Source organism: Bos javanicus, chromosome 10, assembly GCF_032452875.1.
Source record: "Bos javanicus breed banteng chromosome 10, ARS-OSU_banteng_1.0, whole genome shotgun sequence".
NCBI lineage: Eukaryota > Metazoa > Chordata > Mammalia > Artiodactyla > Bovidae > Bos > Bos javanicus.
In genome coordinates, this window is record NC_083877.1 from 60,578,456 (window position 1) to 60,597,551 (window position 19,096).

Consider the following 19,096-nt stretch of genomic DNA (forward strand, 5'->3'; position numbering starts at 1 on the left):
GAATAAATCAATATAACAAATTATGGCACCTAGTTTTAAATGGTTACAATGACACAAAATTGTATTTGAGATAATGTAAGATTTTCTTCAAAGGGTCCTGCTGCTGCTAAGTTGCTTCAGTCGTGTCCGACTCTGTGCGGCCCCATAGACGCCAGCCCACCAGGTTCCCCCATCCCTGGGATTCTCCAGGCAAGAACACTGGAGTGGGTTGCCATTTCCTTCTCCAATGCATGAAAGTGAAAAGTGAAAGTGAAGTCGCTCAGTCGTGTCTGACTCTTTGTGACCCCCATGGACTGCAGCCTACCAGTCTCCTCTGCCCATGGGATTTTCCAGGCAAGGGTACTGGAGTGGGTTGCCATTGCCTTCTCCTTGCTAAGTCACTTCAGTCATGTCCGACTCTGTGCGATCCCATAGACGGCAGCCCACCAGGCTCCCCCATCCCTGGGATTCTCCAGGCAAGAATACTGGAGTGGGTTGCCATTTCCTTCTCCATGCCTTCTCCTTAAAGGGTCCTGAATGTACATAACATCTCAATCATGCAAAATAAACAGAAAAATGACCTTTCACAATAACTTTCACCTAAAAGTCAGGAATTTTTATTGTCTTGCATAACCTGGTATAGATACATATAAAATATTTGCTGAATAAATGAATATTACTGCAAGCAAACTGTCCAATGAACAATAAGCCAAAAATATAATGTGCTAATTACATGCCAAGACCTTTTATTATAATTAACAAACCAGGTCCTGCTTACTGGACTTATCCCAGGAATGCAAAGAGTTCAACATTGGAAAATACATTGGTATAATTCATAATATCTTAAAACTTATCTTCAATACTACACAAGCATTTAATAAAATCCAATAATCATTAAGTGACTTTTTTAATCTTAGTAAATCAAGAATTAAAAAACAACAACAGGGAATTCCCTGGTGGTCCAGTTGTTAGGACTTGGCACTTTCACTGCCAGGGCCAAGGTTTTAATCCCTGGTCAGGAACTAAGATTCCACAAGTCACGTGGTATAGCCAAAACAGTAAAAACAACAACAAAAATATGCCCTTAACTTGATAAAGCATATGTACTAGAAACATATATCTACTGTGTTCCAGACTCTATGTTTGACACTGAGGCTAGAGCACTGGAGAGGTAACACTACCTGAAGTCACAGAGCTTACAATCTATGGGAATACGGGCAAGTAAGCAGATAATGATTATACAACATGGTAAGATGTTATGATAAGAGAATGAGAGGGTGGCCTAGTAATACAAGAAAGGCATACACCTTGACTTTGCTAGAGATAGTTAAGCTCAACAGATGATACATATCTTCTGGGCAAAGGGTTATTTTCATCCTTTTTTGACCCAGTATCTAAAATAATGTCAGACACACAATACATCTTGAGTAAATGTTTCTCAGACTTTCCAGGTGGTTCAGTGGTAAAGAATCCACCTGCCAATGCAGGAGACATAGGTTCAATCCCTGGGTGAAGAAGATCCCTTGGAGAAGGAAATGGCAATCCACTCTAGTACTCTTGCCTGGGAAATCCCATGGATAAAGGAGCCTGGCAAGCTACAGTCCATGGGGTAGTAAAGAGTTGGACACAACTTAGTGACTAAACAACAACAATAAATGTTTCTTAAGTAAATGAACAAAATGAACAAATATTAAATAGGAACAGATCCTTTTGAAGTCAGATACAAATTTTCAATAAATTAAATGACTTATTATAAATTTGATATTACCTAAAGATACCATTTGAGTACAAATACAAAGACACACACGTATACCCATGCACACACCACACATACACATACACGGTAGCAATTCTAAATACTCACGGGTACAAGGGATTGGTATTGGCCAGCTGGAGAACATGTGTTTTCACAGGTTCCACAGCTATTAACATATCTTGTTCTACAGCCATAGGAAGAACAGAATATCCACAGTAATCTATATGCTCTCCTAGAATAAAGAGAAAGCATTTTTTAATCATTGCTGGCATATGAAACATGAGAAAGTCAAGTAAGTTGACATATAGGAAAAACTTGACCACTAGCCTGGTTTTAACAAAAAATAAAAATACTAAAGGCAGAAAGTGATTCAATTTTCTTTCTCTCACTGACATGTGAACCAGGAACTTTTGCTAGAATAAGTATATTAGTTATTAGTTTCTGCTAATATTTCAACTTCTTTAAATATTTGAAAGTTTTTTCCACTTTCTAATTCATAATAATTATATTTGAATATTTATGTTTTGTGACTAGTTATATGGAGCATCAAGAAAAGCAATGTCTCCTTCCTCTGTTGCTCCTTTGTATTAACTTTTTCAATATGGACAATGGAAACCTTTAGCATCCTCTCTCTTATATTAATATTACACGAGTACCACTCTTTTCCTTACTAGCCAATGAACTCACTATGGTGAAGACTTGCTTTATTTATCTTTGTGGCCCAATAAAATGCCTAACAAATTAGATAGACACTGATTAGTTGTGTTGAATGTGCTAGACATAGCTAGGATAAGGAAAAGGAAGCTAGAAAAAAATATTTAATTTTATATATAATAGGGAAATAGAAAACTATTCTTTTCATTCTAATTCCTCTATGAATCATCAGCAGGAATTTTTTTGCCTGCTACCCCATAATGTTTCCTCCAAATTACTCATTTAAACTCAAGGTTTTTATTCATAATATTAAAAGAAAATAACAATTCAAGAAAGATGAGCTAAGCAAGCTCACTTATATATTCCTGAGACTGGTTTGTATATCTGATTGTTTCTCCTGCATTGGCAGGCAGGTACTTTACCACTAGCGCCACCTGGGAAGCCCTATCGGCTTGCTTCTATGGCAGACATTGATCAACTAAGAAACATAAAATGTACAAAAGACAATTCAACCGCCTGATTACATTTTTAAATAAATATGATTCTACATATTATTCCACGCAGAACTCTTTTGTTTCTACACTGATGTGTCCTTTAAGAAAATTAGAGTTGTTGTCTTTTTTAATGAATTGACAACGATGAGTGAACAACTCAAATGAGAATTCAAAGTTGTCTTTCTCCCCAAATTCCTTCAAAACTACAATGTAGGACAGTGGTTCACAAATAGAAAATGCATATTTGAATAAGTAGAATTCTAGGGAGGTACCAGATTTTGTTGGGAAGGCTACAGTGTGAATGACAGCCTTCTGAGAATGAAGACTCCTCCCTTTGCAAAAACTAATGGAACCCATCCTGGGGAGCAAGAACTGTTGGCAAGTAAGGAAAAAAACAATGATTACATTTTGGACACTTTAACAGAAAATATAATAATTCTTTTAATAAAGATTGAAATTCATTTCATCCTAAGAACTAATTAAATAACTATCTTAGAACATAATCCCCCTCCTTTTCTTAAAATGAGATAGTCAGCATTCATTGAGTAAAAATTACTTACTCAGGAAAATTGTTACTCCCCAAACTAAGTGAAACTTGGCTCTCCTCTGAGGATACTGATGCTTTGCAATTCTCTCTCAGTAGCATGGAGTTGGTGATAACCTCCTCCCAACTCTGCTGTTTCCAGGACTTTTTCCTGTCCTGTGCTTTGGAGGTTCAAACCACATTTTCTCGTCTCCACCACATTCATTTCTGACTATCTTAGACATCTGCTCCTCTCTGAAGACCTTTGCATCTCATTCCACTCTCTCCATCCCAATCTTGTAAAACAACTCAGTCCAAGGCCCCAGTTTCCTAATGCCTTGACCTCTGGAGAACTTGACCTCCTCTCTGCTTCAACTATCTTACTTAAATGGTCTTGACAAATCCAGTAATGACCATAGAACTCCTTATCACCTAGAACTTTTCTATCTATGGATTTTTGTTCCAAACATCACATTCTTTACTAAAACTTTCCAAAGTGCCATTTCTCTTATTCAGTTTATCCTACTTAACCTGTTTTTCAGATTCAGTTCTTTGCCCTCTGTAACCTATAGGCTCCCTCTTACCTTTATTTTTCTACCTAGCATATTTTCCAGGGTTCATTACTTCATCTACCCCTTCTGACAGTATTAGCAACTTCTGGATGGCATTGTCATTCTCTGTAACCTCCGTCCAAAACAAAACCCTAAAGCTAGATCGAATGTAGGCAACTTGGACTAGCTGAAAGGCAGTGGGGAAATGAACAAACCTGCAGATTGTTATTGCTACAATTCCATGGTCTCCACCTCTAACCAGATCTGACTGTTACAAGCAAACTTTTTCTTTTTTTCCAGTTATCTCCCTCTCCCATCCTTGACAAAGCTGTTTCAAACATTCTGCCATCTCTTTAAACATCCAACACTTTCAACCTTCCCCCAAAAGGACTCCCTCAACCTTCTATACCAAAATTATACATTTATTTACATCAACCTGCATCCTTTTTACTCCCACCTTCTGTTTAAAAAGACTCAAAGTGGCCCTCTTTCTATGTTGTAGATACCAACCCTTCTTGCCCTCTTGAGAATCCTTCTCTATCTCTTCTTTTCTCAGATATCTTTGATCTCTTTCTCTCCACTGACTTTACTCAATTCCCCTTTTCTACCTCATTTAACCATGTTCAAATATCTCATATTTTTAAAATCCTCCATATATGCTTGAAAATCAGCTTTCCTGAGTTAATAATTGAAGCTACATTTTGGGTACATGGGAGTTCGTTATACTATTTCAACTAACTTTTTTGTATGCTTATAAAAGAATCCACCTGCAATGTGGGAGACATGGGTTCGATCCCTGGGTTGGGAAGATCCCCTGGAGAAAGGAAAGGCTACCCACTCCAGTATTCTGGCCTGGAGAATTCCATGGACACACTCTATGGGGTCATAAAGAGTTGGACACAACTGAGCGACTTTCACTTTCACTTTCCAGTATACAAAGTTTTCTTTTTAATCCTCTTTTGATTTGGAATTTTCTCAGTTCTCTTGATAAAACATTCATTCATTCAGATATTCATTCTCTAGGCCACCACATTTTTAAAAGCAAGGGATTATTGGGCTTCCCTGTATTCTTCTAATCCAATGAATAAATGTAAAACCACCAAAATTATTCACTGTAGTCAAAAAACTTAACCTGCAACCCAGAAAAATCTTTCTATCTTTCATGAAAATAATGGGAACAACCAGGTTTCAACAAACTTCTGAATTTTAAAAATGAATGGACAAAACTAACATCAATAAATGGACTGGGAAAGATGAAAATATCGTATTTTCTTATGAAAAAAGCTTAACTTGCTATAGTAGATACATGGGAAACATTCTATTTTTCCAGTTCTCCTGATATATTAACAAAAATTTGGATCTTATCAAAGGAGGAAAAAAATTAAGAAAAAGAACTTTCTACATACCTATTATATTGACTCTTCCTGGTGCTCGAACATAAAACTTGGGAATAGATCCAAACTTAGAATTAAACATCTCTTTTAGCTTCAGCAATCTGAAAACAAGAGTAGCATATTTCATAATATCCAGATAATAGAAAAACCTGTGATACACACACACACCCACAAACACCACACAAATAGTTCATATACATCACCACTATTATCTTTAAAAATAATGAAAGCAAGCTATTTTACTGACACTTCTTTGAAAATCCCTGGATGAAACAATCTATAACCCCCTAAGTGACACAAGAGTATAGCTAAGCACACAGAAGAGTAAAAAATTTAATACAGACATACACAAAGAAAAACTTCTTTCCTTCAATTATGAAGAATATAACCTTCTGTATAATTTCTAAATAATATTCAGAGAAGAATCTCTTGATACTAAAAAATGTAGCCATGGAGTACTGTATCAGTTTCCTAGGGTTGCCACAATAAAGCTTCACAAACTGGATGACTTAAAACCACAGAAATTTATTGTCTCTGAGTTCTATAGACCAGCAGTCCAAAATCAGAGTTTGGCAGCACCTCTGAAAACCTCTGAAACCTAGAGGGGAAAATCCTTCCCTGCCTCTTTTTAGTTTCTGATGGTGACCATCAGTTCTTGGCATTCCTTGGCTGGCAACTGCCTCACTCCACTGTCTGCTTATGTTATCACATGTAATTCCCTCTGTGTGTCTCTATCTGTGACTGCTTTTCATTCTTATAGGCCATCAGACTTACTGGATGTGTGTGTGTGTGTGTGTGTGTGTGTGGGCGCACATGCACATGCACATGTATGCATGTACATGTGTTAGTTGCTCAGTCATGTCCAACTATTTGCAACCTCCTGGACTATAGCCCACCAGGATCCTCTGTCCATGGAATTTTCCAGGAAAGAGTACTGGAGGGGTAGCCATTCCCTTCCCCAGGGGATCTTCCTGACCCAGGGATTGAACCTGAGTCTTCTGCTTTTCAATTCAATATGACTTCATCTTAACTTGATTACATAAGTAAAGATGCTAGTTCAAATAAGGTCGCATTCTGAGGTTCCAGGTAGACATGAATTAAGAGACATGCTATTCAACCTAGTACAAATGAAAACTAGACTGGATATCACATCAGATCAGATCAGATCAGATCAGTCACTCAGTCGTGTCCGACTCTTTGCGACCCCATGAATCGCAGCACGCCAGGCCTCCCTGTCCATCACCAACTCCCGGAATTCACTCAGACTCGTGTCCATCGAGTCAGTGATGCCATCCAGCCATCTCATCCTCTGTCGTCCCCTTCTCCTTATCAGAGTCTTTTCCAATGAGTCAACTCTTCCCATGAGGTGGCCAAAGTACTGGAGTTTCAGCTTTAGCATCATTCTTTCCAAAGAAATCCCAGGGCTGAGCTCCTTCAGAATGGACTGGTTGGATCTCCTTGCAGTCCAAGGGACTCTCAAGAGTCTTCTCCAACACCACAGTTCAAAACCATCAATTCTTCGGTGCTCAGCCTTCTTCACAGTCCAATTCTCACATCCATACATGACCACAGGAAAAATCATAGCCTTGACTAGACGGACCTCTGTTGGCAAAGTACTGTCTCTGCTTTTGAATATGCTGTCTAGGATGGTCATAACTTTCCTTCCAAAGAGTAAGCATCTTTTAATTTCATGGCTGCAGTCACCATCTGCAGTGATTTTGAAGCCCCAAAAAATAAAGTCTGACACTGTTTCCACTGTTTCCCCATCTATTTCCCATGAAGTGATGGGACCGGATGCCATGATCTTCGTTTTCTGAATGTTGAGCTTTAAGCCAACTTTTTCAGTCTCCACTTTCACTTTCATCAAGAGGCTTTTTAGTTCCTCTTCACTTTCTGCCATCAGGGTGGTATCATCTGCATATCTGAGGTTATTGATATTTCTCCCGGCAATCTTGATTCCAGCTTGTGTTTCTTCCAGTCCAGCATTTCTCATGATGTCCTCTGCATAGAAGTTAAATAAACAGGGAGACAATATACGGCCTTGATGTACTCCTTTTCCTATTTGGAACCAGTCTGTTGTTCCATGTCTAGTTCTAACTGTTGCTTCCTGACCTGCATACAGATTTCTCAAGAGGCAGATCAGGTGGTCTGGTATTCCCATCTCTTTCATAATCTTCCACAGTTTATTGTTATCCACACAGTCAAAGGCTTTGGCATAGTCAATAAAGCAGAAATAGATGTTTTTCTGGAACTCTCTTGCTTTTTCCATGATCCAGCAGATGTTGGCAATTTGATCTCTGGTTCCTCTGCCTTTTCTAAAACCAGCTTGAACATCAGGAAGTTCATGGTTCACATATTGCTGAAGCCTGGCTTGGAGAATTTTGAGCATTACTTTACAGGAGACTACAATTCTAATTCCAATGGGGCTTCTACTTCAATGCTAAAGTTTGGAAAATCATTTTCCCTTGGATCCTCATCTGTAAGATTAGAAAATTTGAACTAGATATTCCTTATGGTGATTGCAGCCATGAAATTAAAAGACACTTACTCCTTGGAAGGAAAGTTATAACCAACCTAGATAGGATATTCAAAAGCAGAGACATTACTTTGCCAACAAAGGTCTGTCTAGTTAAGGCTATGGTTTTTCCAGTAGTCATGTATGGATGTGAGAGTTGAACTATAAAGAAAGCTGAGCACCGAAGAACTGATGCTTTTCAACTGTGGTGTTGGAGAAGACTCTTGAGAGTCCCTTGGACTGCAAGGAGATCCAACCAGTCCACTCTAAAGGAGATCAGTCCTGGGTGTTCTTTGGAAGGAACTGAAGTACTTCCAGTACTGAAGTACTGAAGCTGAAGCTGAAACTCCAGAACTTTGGCTACCTCATGTGAAGAGTTGACTCATTGGAAAAGACTCTGATGCTGGGAGGGATTTGGGGCAGGAGGAGAAGGGGACGACAGAGGATGAGATGGCTGGATGGCATCACCAACTCGAGGGACGTGAGTTTGAGTGAACTTTGGGAGTTGGTGATGGACAGGGAGGCCTGGCGTGCTGCAATTCATGGTGTCACAAAGAGTTGGACACAACTGAGCAACTGAACTGAACTGATTCCTTATAGGCCCCTTCCAGATCAAAAAGGCTTATATTTAATAATTTTATGCTGTTAAATCATCTCAAGTCACTTCTATGAAGACCTACCACTGTTTGTAGTCCCACAATATGTTGTATCTGAGTAATAACAACAAGACAGTAAATATCTAATAGACCTACCATATTCAAGACATTCATTAATTAAATAATTGATCTTAAAAATCAACTAGTTACAATAAACAAAATCATACCAAAAAATTTAAGGAAAAAGGAAATTTATTAAAATGATAAAAAGATACACTGAATATTCTTGGAAGTTATTCAAGATGTCCTCCTAAAACTGGGACAGCCATCGGAAACTCTATTTACAGATGGGTGGGGCTGTGTTTCCTCCCTGTTGATTGTTTGGTCTGGAGCCTGCAGGCCATTGGGTGGGGCTAATGGTGGCCTCCAGGAGAGTTCACCATCAGGGTCCTTGATCCTGCAGTGAGCCACAGCTACCCCCTGCCTCCAAAGGAGACCCTCCAATACTAGCAGGTAAGTCTACCCCAGTACCCTACAGGGTCACTGCTTTTTTCCCCTCTGGGTCCTGGTGTGCAAAAGACCCTGTGTGCTCCCTCCAAGAGTGGAGTTTCTGTTTCCTCCAGGCTTGTGGAGTTTCTGTTTCCTCCAGGCTTGTGGAATTCCTGTGATCAAACCACACTGGCCTTCAAAGGCAGATTCTCTGGGGGTTCCTCTTCCTGTTGCCGGACCTCAAGGCTGGGAAGCCTGACATGGGGCTCATTCTTTCACTTCTGTGGGAGAATTTCTGTGGTATAATTGTTTTCCAGTTTGTGAGGCACCCATCCAGAAGGTATGGATTAGATTTTATCACAGTTATGCCCCCCCATCTTGTTGTGGCCTCTTCTTTGTCTTTGGAAGTAGGGTATTTTTTGGTAGGTTCCAGGATTTTTGGAAATAGTTGTTCAGCAGTTAGTTGTGACTTTGGTGTTCTCATCAGAACAAGTGAGCTCACATCCTTCTCCACCATCTCGAGCCCTCCTGGGTCATCCAGGAACCCAGGCTGATGTTTGTTTTGTTTGTCTGTTTGTTTCTGTTTATTTATTTACATTTGGTTGTTCTGGGTCTTTGTTGCTTTCCACAGACTCTCTCTAGTTGCAGCAAGTAGGTGCTACTATGGGTCGCGGTGTGTGAGCTTCTCATCATGGCAGCTTCTCTTGTGGATCACAGGCTCCAGGCACATGGGCTTCAATAGTTGCAGCAGGTGGACTCAGTGGTTGTGGCTCTTGAGATCTAGAGCATGGGCTCAACAGTTGTGGTACATGGGCTCAGTTGCTCTGCAGCATGTGGAATCTTCCTGGGCCAGGGATCAAACTCGTGTCCCCCGCACTGGCAGGCAGGTTCTTATCCACTGCACCACCAGGGAAGTCCCAGAGCTGATGTCATAGTGGAATCTTCATCAGCATTCTGCATGCATTCAGATGCTAGCTTCTTGTATTTGTCCTACAGAGATGAAGAGTCTTTTAGATAGTCATTTAGATCATCTCCACTATAGATGATCATTCAAGGATATAAAGTCTTCTTCCTTCTCATTGCTTCACTATTCCAGACTTCTATCATTTTCTGCGTGCACAAAATAGACAAACCACTAGCTAAGAAAATGGGGGCTAATAAAACACAAAATAAGAAATGACAAGGATGAGACAACATTAAACAAAAGAAATTTTATAGGTCAAAAGAGGGACTTCCTTGGTGGTCCAGTGGCTAAGACTCCACACTTCCAATGCAGGGGGCAAGGGTTTGATCCCTGGTCAGAGAACTAGATCTTGTGTGCCACAACTGAAGATCCCACATGCTGCAAGTAAAACCTGGCATAGCCAAATAAATAATAAAAAAGTACTTTGTGGAAAAGCCAAGTATTCTCTCTTTTGTCACCAACCAAACCACAGCACACCAGCTCCATCTCCTAACCACTACAAAAACCTCATGCTAGTCCCTTTTCCTGTTCTCTCAAGCCACTTTTGATCAGTTTGGGTGGGCTGCTCCACCCTCCCCAGAAAATCTCATTATGTGAATAATAAACTTTTCATACCCTCTTCTTCATGTGGTATTACCAGTCTCAATATTCAAACCAAATTTGGGGGTGGGGGTCCATCCTGTTTCTGTGGGATAGCCACGATAGAAATCCTACAGAAAATGGATATTTCCTAGGGAAATACAATTTATAAAAACAGATCCATTTCCATAGAACAAGTAAATTCATCAAAGAACCACTGACACATATGCATTAAGCCCATATGTTTTACAAGAGAATTCTACCCAAGCATGAACATCAGATAGCCCATATGTTTCACAAGTTGTTCCAGAGCATGGAAAAACAAAGAAAAATTGTCTAATTCTTGTTATGAAGCAAGTGTAGTATGGATACCTAAACCAGATAAACATAGTCCAAGAAAATGCAACTACAGACTAATGTCACTTTTGAATATTAATGCAAATGTAATTAATAAAAGTTTAGTAAGTATAAGGCAGCACCACATTAAGAAAATAGTTCATGTCAAGTGGAATTAACTCCAGGAATGCAAAGTTGAAAATATTAGGATAATCCATTAAAATAATATATCATATTAAATCTAAGAAGAAAAAAATTATAGGACTACTTTCATAGATGCTAAGAAGTCATAAAATTCATTCCCAAAGGTGTTTCTATTTTTTCTTAATTATTCATTTTTGGCTGCACTGGGTCTCCGTTGATGTTTGCAGGCTCTCTCTAGTTGTGAGGAGCAGGGACTACTCTAATTATGGCTTGCGGGCTTTAGATTGCAGGCTCAGTAGTTGTGGCACACAAGCTTAGTTGCCCCACGACATGTGGAATCTTCCCTGGACCAAGGACTGAATCCAGGTCCCCTGCATTGGCAGGCAAATTCTTAACCACTGGACCACCAGGGAAGTCCCCAAAGGTGTTTATCTTAACGTGATTACATATATCTCAGTCTTGAATCCAAGAGCTAATGAGGAAATTCTAGAGACATTTCCACTAAGATCAAAAATGAGACAAAAATTTCCACTGTCTCCACATCTAATCACACAGTACTGGAGATACAGGTAATGCAATTAGACACTTCAGTTCAGTCACTCAGCCGTGTCCGACTCTTTGTGACCGCATGGACTGCAGCACACTAGGCTTCCCTGTCCGTCACCAACTCCTGGAGTTTGCTCAGGCTCATGTCCATCGAGTCAGTGATGCCATCCAACCATCTCATCCTCTGTCGTCCCCTTCTCCTCCTGCCTTCAATCTTTCCCAGAATCAGGATCTTTTCCAAGGAGTCAGTTCTTCCAATCAAGTGGCCAAAGTATTGGAGTTTCAGCTTCAAAAACAGTCCTTCCAATGAATATTCAGGACTGATTTCCTTTAGAATTGACTGGTTGGATCTCCTTGCAGTCCAAGAGATCTCAAGAGTCTTCTCCAACACCACAGTTCAAAACCATCAATTCTTCAGCGCTCAGCTTTCTTCATACTCCAACTCTCACATCCACACATGACTACTGGGGAAACCATAGCCTTGACTAGATGGACCTTTGTTCGTAAAGTAATGACTCTGCTTTTTAATATATTGTCTAGGTTGGTCACAGCTTTTCTTCCAAGGAGCAAGAGTCTTTTAATTTCACGGCTGCAATCACCATCTGCAGTGATTTTGGAGCCCAAAAAAATAAAGTCTCTCACTGTTCCATTGTTTCCCCATCTATTTGCCATGAAGTGATGGGACTAGATGCCATGATCTTAGTTTTCTGAATGTTGAGTTTTAAGCCAACTTTTTCATTCTCCTCTTTCACTTTCATCAAGAGGCTCTTTAGTTCTTCTTCGTTTTCTACCATAAGGGTGGTGTCACCTGCATATCTGAGGTTATTGATATTTCTCCTGGCAATCTTGATTCCAGCTTGTGCCTTATCCAGCCTGGCATTTCGCATGATGTACTCTGCATATAAGTTAAATAAGCAGGGTGACAATATACAGCCTTGATGTACTCCTTTTCCTATTTGGAACCAGTCTGTTGTTCCATGTCCAGTTCTAACTGTTGCTTCCTGACCTGCATACAGATTTCTCAGGAGGCAAGTAAGGTGGTATTCCCATCTCTTGAACAATTTTCTACAGTTTGCTGTGATCTAGAGTCAAAGGTTTTGGCGTAATCAATAAAGCAGAAATAGATGTTTTTCTGGAATTCTCTTGCTTTTTCTATGATCCAAAGGATGTTGGCAATTTGATCATTAGACAAGAGAAATAAAAATCAAAAAAGAAGTAAAACTATCTCTACTTGGAGATAATACAGTAGGATATCTAGAGAATCCCAGAGGATTAACGCTAAAACCAACTTAATAAAAGAATTCACAAGGACAGCAGAATATAAAATAAACATCCAAACATGAATACCCTTCCTATGCAAAAATAATCATCAGTTACGACTATAATGGAAGAATATACCTTATTCACAGCAACGAAAAAACACTAAGTATTTAGGAATAAACTTAACAAGAAATATGTAAAATTTATTTAAGAAAAGCTTTACACACTCTTGAAAGAGATAAAATAGTTTCAAAGAAATGGAAAGACATCCCTTGTTCTTGGATAAAATGACCCAACATCATAAGGATAATTATTCCCAAGTTAATTTATAAATTTAACACAATCCTCCCAAAAAATACCAACGAGCTTTTCTTATATAGACAAATTGATATAAAAATTCATGTGGAAAACTAATATGCAGAAACAGTGGATAAAACATTTAAAAAAAGAAACACTATCAGGAAGGAGTAACCCTACCAAACATTAAAACATACTATAAAGCTTCTGTAATGAAAACAGTGAAGTTTCAATACGTATAGAGACAAGCAGACTTCAATAGAATAAAAGGTTCAAAAATAGATGCAAGTACATATAGAAATCCAGTCTATGAGGAAACTGGCATCTCACATCAAGACACAAAGTAATCAACAGTGCTAATACAACTGGTAAAATTTTCTGGAAAAGATAAAATTAGGTCCATCTCTTACACAGGAATAAACTCTAAGTGAATCAGGCACCAGGAAGAAATACACGTGAATTTCAGTATAACTCAACATAGAGAAAAGTTTCTCTAACTATGACTCAAAATTCTGAGGCAACTTTTAAACCGACAAATTTGACTACAAAAGATTTTTAGAAACATTTACATGGCAGAAAATGTCATAATCAAAATCAAAAGAAAACTAGCAAACTAAGAGAATATATTTACAGCATATGTTACAGATATATTCTTTATATTTTTTATAAAAACTCTGAAACCATAACACTCCTAGAACAGAACATAGGCAGGATAATTCTTTGACATAAATCATAGCAATATTTTTTTAATTTATCTCTTAAGGCAAAAGAAATAACAGCAAAAAAAAATAATAAATGATATCTAATTAAACTTAAATGCTTTTGCACAGCAAAATAAATTATCAACAAAATGAAAAAACAACCTACTCGATGGGAGAAAATATTTGCAAATGAAATGACCAATAAAGGGTTAATATCCAACATACATAAATAGCTAATACAACTATATATCAAAAGATAGTCCAATTAGAAAATCAGCAGAAAACCTGAATATATATATATATATATACATTTTTTTTTTCAAATAAAGACACAAAGATGGCCACCAGGCACATGAAAAGATTGTCAACATGACTAGTCTTCAGAGAAATGCAAATCAAAACCACAACAAGATAGCACCTCACCCTTATCAGAATGGCTATCATCCAAAAGACACACATGTTAGCAAAGATGTGGAGTAAAAGGAATCACTGTTGGTGATTCCTACACTGTTGGTAGGAATGTAATCTGGCACAGCCACTATGGGAAAAAGTATGTAGGCTCCTCAAAGAAACTAAAAATACAACTACCACATAATCCAGAAATTTCACTGCTGGGTATACATCCAAAGAAAATGAAAACACTAATTCAAAGAGATACATGTACTCCCAATGTTCATAACAGCATTCTTTACAATAACCAATATACAGAAATAACTGAAGTATCCATTAATAGATGAATATGATGGATATATATCTACACACACAGAGTGGAATATTACTCAGAAAAAGAATGAAAATCTGCCGTTTGCAATAATGTGGATAGACCTAGAGAATATTATGCTTAGTGAAATAAGTCAGAGAAAGACAAATACTCTGTTATCACCTACATAAGAGCCCTGGCGGCTGCGACGATGGCGCACAGGGAGCGGGCGGCTGAGACAGCGCACAGGGTGCGACCGAGAGGAGCTACCCAACGTCCGAGGTCAGGGGCAGAAGATGGTAGGACCCCATGCCGGAGGGGCGGCAATCAAGACGAGTTACCCCACGTCCGAGGCCAGGGGCGGAGGCCAAGAGGAGCAACCCCACGTCCAAGGAGTGGTGGCTGCACAGGTGCAGGAGGGCCTTGAGGAGCTATTCCATGTTCAAGGTGAGGAGGGGCGGCGGTGAGGACATACCCCTCGTCCAAGGTAAGGAGCACCAGCTGCGCTTTGCTGGAGCAGCCATGAAGAGATACCCCACGTCCAAGAAAGACAAACCCAAGTAAGAAGGTAGGTGTTGCAAGAGGGCATCAGAGGGTAGACACACTGAAACCATAATCACAGAAAACTAGTCAATCTAATCACACTAGGACCACAGCCTTGTTTAACTCAATGAAACTAAGCCATGCCCCTGGGGCCACCCAAGACGGGCAGGTCATGGTGGAGAGGTCTGACAGAATGTGGTCCACTGGAGAAGGGAATGGCAAACCACTTCAGTATTCTTGCCTTGAGAACCCCATGAACAGTATGAAAAGGCAAAATGGTAAGATACTGAAAGAGGAACACCCCAGGTCAGTAGGGGCCCAATATGCTACTGGAGATCAGTGGAGAAATAACTCCAGAAAGAATGAAGGGATGGAGCCAAAGCAAAAACAATACCCAGTTGTGGATGTGATTGGTGATAGAGGCAAGGTCCGATGCTGTAAAGAGCAATACTGCATAGGAACCTGGAATGTCAGGTCCATGAATCAAGGCGAATTGGAAGTGGTCAAACAGGAGATGTCAAGAGTGAACGTTGACATTCTAGGAATCAGCGAACTAAAATGGGCTGGAATGGGTGAATTTAACTCAGATGACCATTATATCTACTACTGCAGGCAGGAATCCCTTAGAAGAAATGGAGTAGCCATCATGGTCAACAAGAGAGTCTGAAATACAGTACTTGGATGCAATCTCAAAAACGACAAAATGATCTCTGTTCGTTTCCAAGGCAAATCATTCAATATCACAGTAATCCAAGTCTATGCCCCTCAGTAACGATGAAGAAGCTGAAGCTGAATGGTTCTATGAAGACCTACAAGACCTTTTAGAACTAACACCCAAAAAAGATGTCCTTTTCATTATAGGGGACTGGAATGCAAAAGTAGGAAGTCAAGAAACACCTGGAGTAATAGGCAAATTTGGCCTTGGAATATGGAATAAAGCAGGGCAAAGGCTAATAGAGTTTTGCCAAGAAAATGCACTGGTCATAGCAAACACCCTCTTCCAACAACACAAGAGAAGACTCTACACATGGACATCATCAGATGGTCAACACTGAAATCAGATTGATTATATTCTTTGCAGCCAAAAATGGAGAAGCTCTATACAATCAGCAAAAACAAGACCAGGAGCTGACTGTGGCTCAGACCATGAACTCCTTATTGCCAAATTCAGACTTAAAATGAAGGAATTAGGGAAAACAACTAGACCATTCACGTATGACCAAAATCAAATCCATTATGATTATACAGTAGAAGTGAGAAATAGATTTAAGGGACTAGATCTGATAGATAGAGTGCCTGATGAACTATGGAATGAGGTTCGTGACATTGTACAGGAGACAGGGATCAAGACCATCCCCATGGAAAAGAAATGCAAAAAAGCAAAATGGCTGTCTGGGGAGGCCTTACAAATAGCTGTGAAAAGAAGAGAAGCGAAAAGCAAAGGAGAGAAGGAAAGATATAAACATCTGAATGCAGAGTTCCAAAGAATAGCAAGAAGAGATAAGAAAGCCTTCTTCAGCGATCAATGCAAAGAAATAGAGGAAAACAACAGAATGGGAAAGACTAGAGATCTCTTCAAGAAAATTAGAGATACCAAGGGAACATTTCATGCAAAGATGGGCACAATAAAGGACAGAAATGGTATGGACCTAACAGAAGCGGTAGATATTAAGAAGAGGTGGCATGAATACACAGAAGAACTGTACAAAAAGATCTTCACGACCCAGATAATCACGATGGTGTGATCACTGACCTAGAGCCAGACATCCTGGAATGTGAAGTCAAGTGGGCCTTAGAAAGCATCACTACAAACAAAGCTAGTGGAGGTGATGGAATTCCAGTGGAGCTTTTCAAATCCTGAAAGATGATGCTGTGAAAGTGCTGCACACAATATGCCAGCACATTTGGAAAACTCAGCAGTGGCCACAGGACTGGAAAAGGTCAGTTTTCATTCCAATCCCAAAGAAAGGCAATGCCAAAGAATGCTCAAATGACCGCACAATTGCACTCACCTCACACGCTAGTAAAGTAATGCTCAAAATTCTCCAAGCCAGGCTTCAGCAATACGTGAACCGTGAACTTCCAGATGTTCAAGCTGGTTTCAGAAAAGGCAGAGGAACCAGAGATCAAATTGCCAACATCCACTGGATCATGGAAAAAGCAAGCGAATTCCAGAAAAGCATCTATTTCTGCTTTATTGACTATGCCAAAGCCTTTGGCTGTGTGGATCACAATAAACTGTGGAAAATTCTGAAAGAGATGGGAATACCAGACCACCTGACCTGCCTCTTGAGAAACCTATATGCAGGTCAGGAAGCAACAGTTAGAACTGGACATGGAACCACAGACTGGTTCCAAATAGGAAAAGGAGTACGTCAAGGCTGTATATTGTCACCCTGCTTATTTAACTTATATGCAGCATACATCATGAGAAACGCTGGGCTGGAAGAAGCACAAGCTGGAATCACGATTGCCAGGAGAAATATCAATAACCTCAGATATGCAGATGATACCACTCTTATGGCAGAAAGTGAAGAGGAACTAAAAAGCCTCTTGATTAAAGTGAAAGAGGAGAGTGAAAAAGTTGGCTTAAAGCTCAACATTCAGAAAACTAAGATCATGGCATGTGGTCCCATCACTTCATGGGAAATAGATAGGGAAACAGTGGAAACAGTGTCAGACTTTATTTTTTTGGACTCCAAAATCACTGCAGATGGTGACTGCAACCATGAAATTAAAAGACGCTTACTCCTTGGAAGAAGAGTTAGGACCAACCTAGATAGCATATTCAAAAGCAGAGACATTACTTTGCCAACAAAGGTCCATCTAGTCAAGGCTATGGTTTTTCCTGTGGTCATGTATGGATGTAAGAGTTGGACTGTGAAGAAAGCTGAGTGCTGAAGAATTGATGGTTTTGAACTGTGGTATTGGAGAAGACTCTTGAGAGTCCCTTGGACTGCAAGGAGATCCAACCAGTTCATTCTGAAGGAGATTAGCCCTGGGATTTCTTTGGAAGGAATGATGCTAAAGCTGAAACTCCAGTACTTTGGCCACCTCATGCAAAGAGTTGACTCATTGGAAAAGATTCTGATGCTAGGAGGGATTGGGGGCAGGAGGAGAAGGGGACAAGAGAGGATGAGATGGCTGGATGGCATCACTGACTCGATGGACACGAGTCTGAGTGAACTCCGGGAGTTGGTGATGGACAGGGAGGCCTGGTGTGCTGCGATTCATGGGGTCGAAAGAGTCAGACACGACTGAACTGAACTGAACTGATCACCTACATGTGGAATTTAAAAAGTAAAACAGATGAATGTATATAACAAAACATAAACAGACTCACAAGATATAGAGAACAAGTAAGTGATTACCAATGGGGAGAAGGAAGCAAAGAGGAGCAAGATAGGGCCATGGGATTAAGAGACATAACTACTAAGTATAAAATAGATAAGCAACAAGGATATATTGTACAGCAAAGGGAAATACAGCTGATTATTTTGTAATAACTTTAAATGGAATATAATCTATAAAAATATTGAATCACTATGTTGTACACCTAAAACAAATATAACATTGTAAATCAACTACAATTCTAAAAACTCAAAAACTGAAGTGAAAAATTAACAAAAATCTAACAGAAAAATGTGCAAAAGAACAGAAAATCCATACTAAGAGTAGTTCATAAATGAACCTTAAGCACATGAAATTAGAGACATGCAAATTAAAACTACACCAAGATACCAGAAGACTGAATATTAAAAAGTAACAACACACTCTGTTGGTGAGGTTCTGTGGAAAGAGGTACTGGGTTGGGAATGCAAAGCAGGACAACACATTTGAGGGTGAATTGGGCAAAACTTTGTATCTAACAAAAATACATTGGCACTAAATTTTACCCAACAAGCTTATGTGAAAAATTTTCCCTAAAGGTATTCTCCAGCAATATGAAAATACATATTCATGAGATTATTCATTACAGAATTGTAACTGCAAAACACCAGAAACAACCTGCATGTATGCGTACTAAATTGCTTCTGACAAGTCCGACTCTTTGCAATCCCATGGACTATAGCCC

At 39.5% G+C, this 19,096-nt stretch overlaps 1 protein-coding gene across 5 annotated transcripts in view; it reads right to left on the reverse strand.

Annotated features, from left to right (window-relative positions):
• GALK2 (galactokinase 2) overlaps nt 1-19,096 on the reverse strand; it is a 155,164-nt gene that overhangs the window by 114,159 nt on the left and 21,909 nt on the right. For 3 of the 5 annotated variants that reach the window (XM_061428814.1, XM_061428813.1, XM_061428812.1), the window contains exons 2-3: nt 5,364-5,452; nt 1,844-1,967 (exon numbers count right to left, since the gene is read on the reverse strand). In XM_061428814.1, coding sequence (XP_061284798.1) covers nt 1,844-1,967; nt 5,364-5,452 — 213 coding nt within the window. Of the gene's footprint in view, nt 1-1,843; nt 1,968-3,155; nt 3,236-5,363; nt 5,453-17,033; nt 17,097-19,096 lie in introns of those variants that run through there. The other 2 variants (XM_061428816.1, XM_061428815.1) reach the window with 2 other exon arrangements.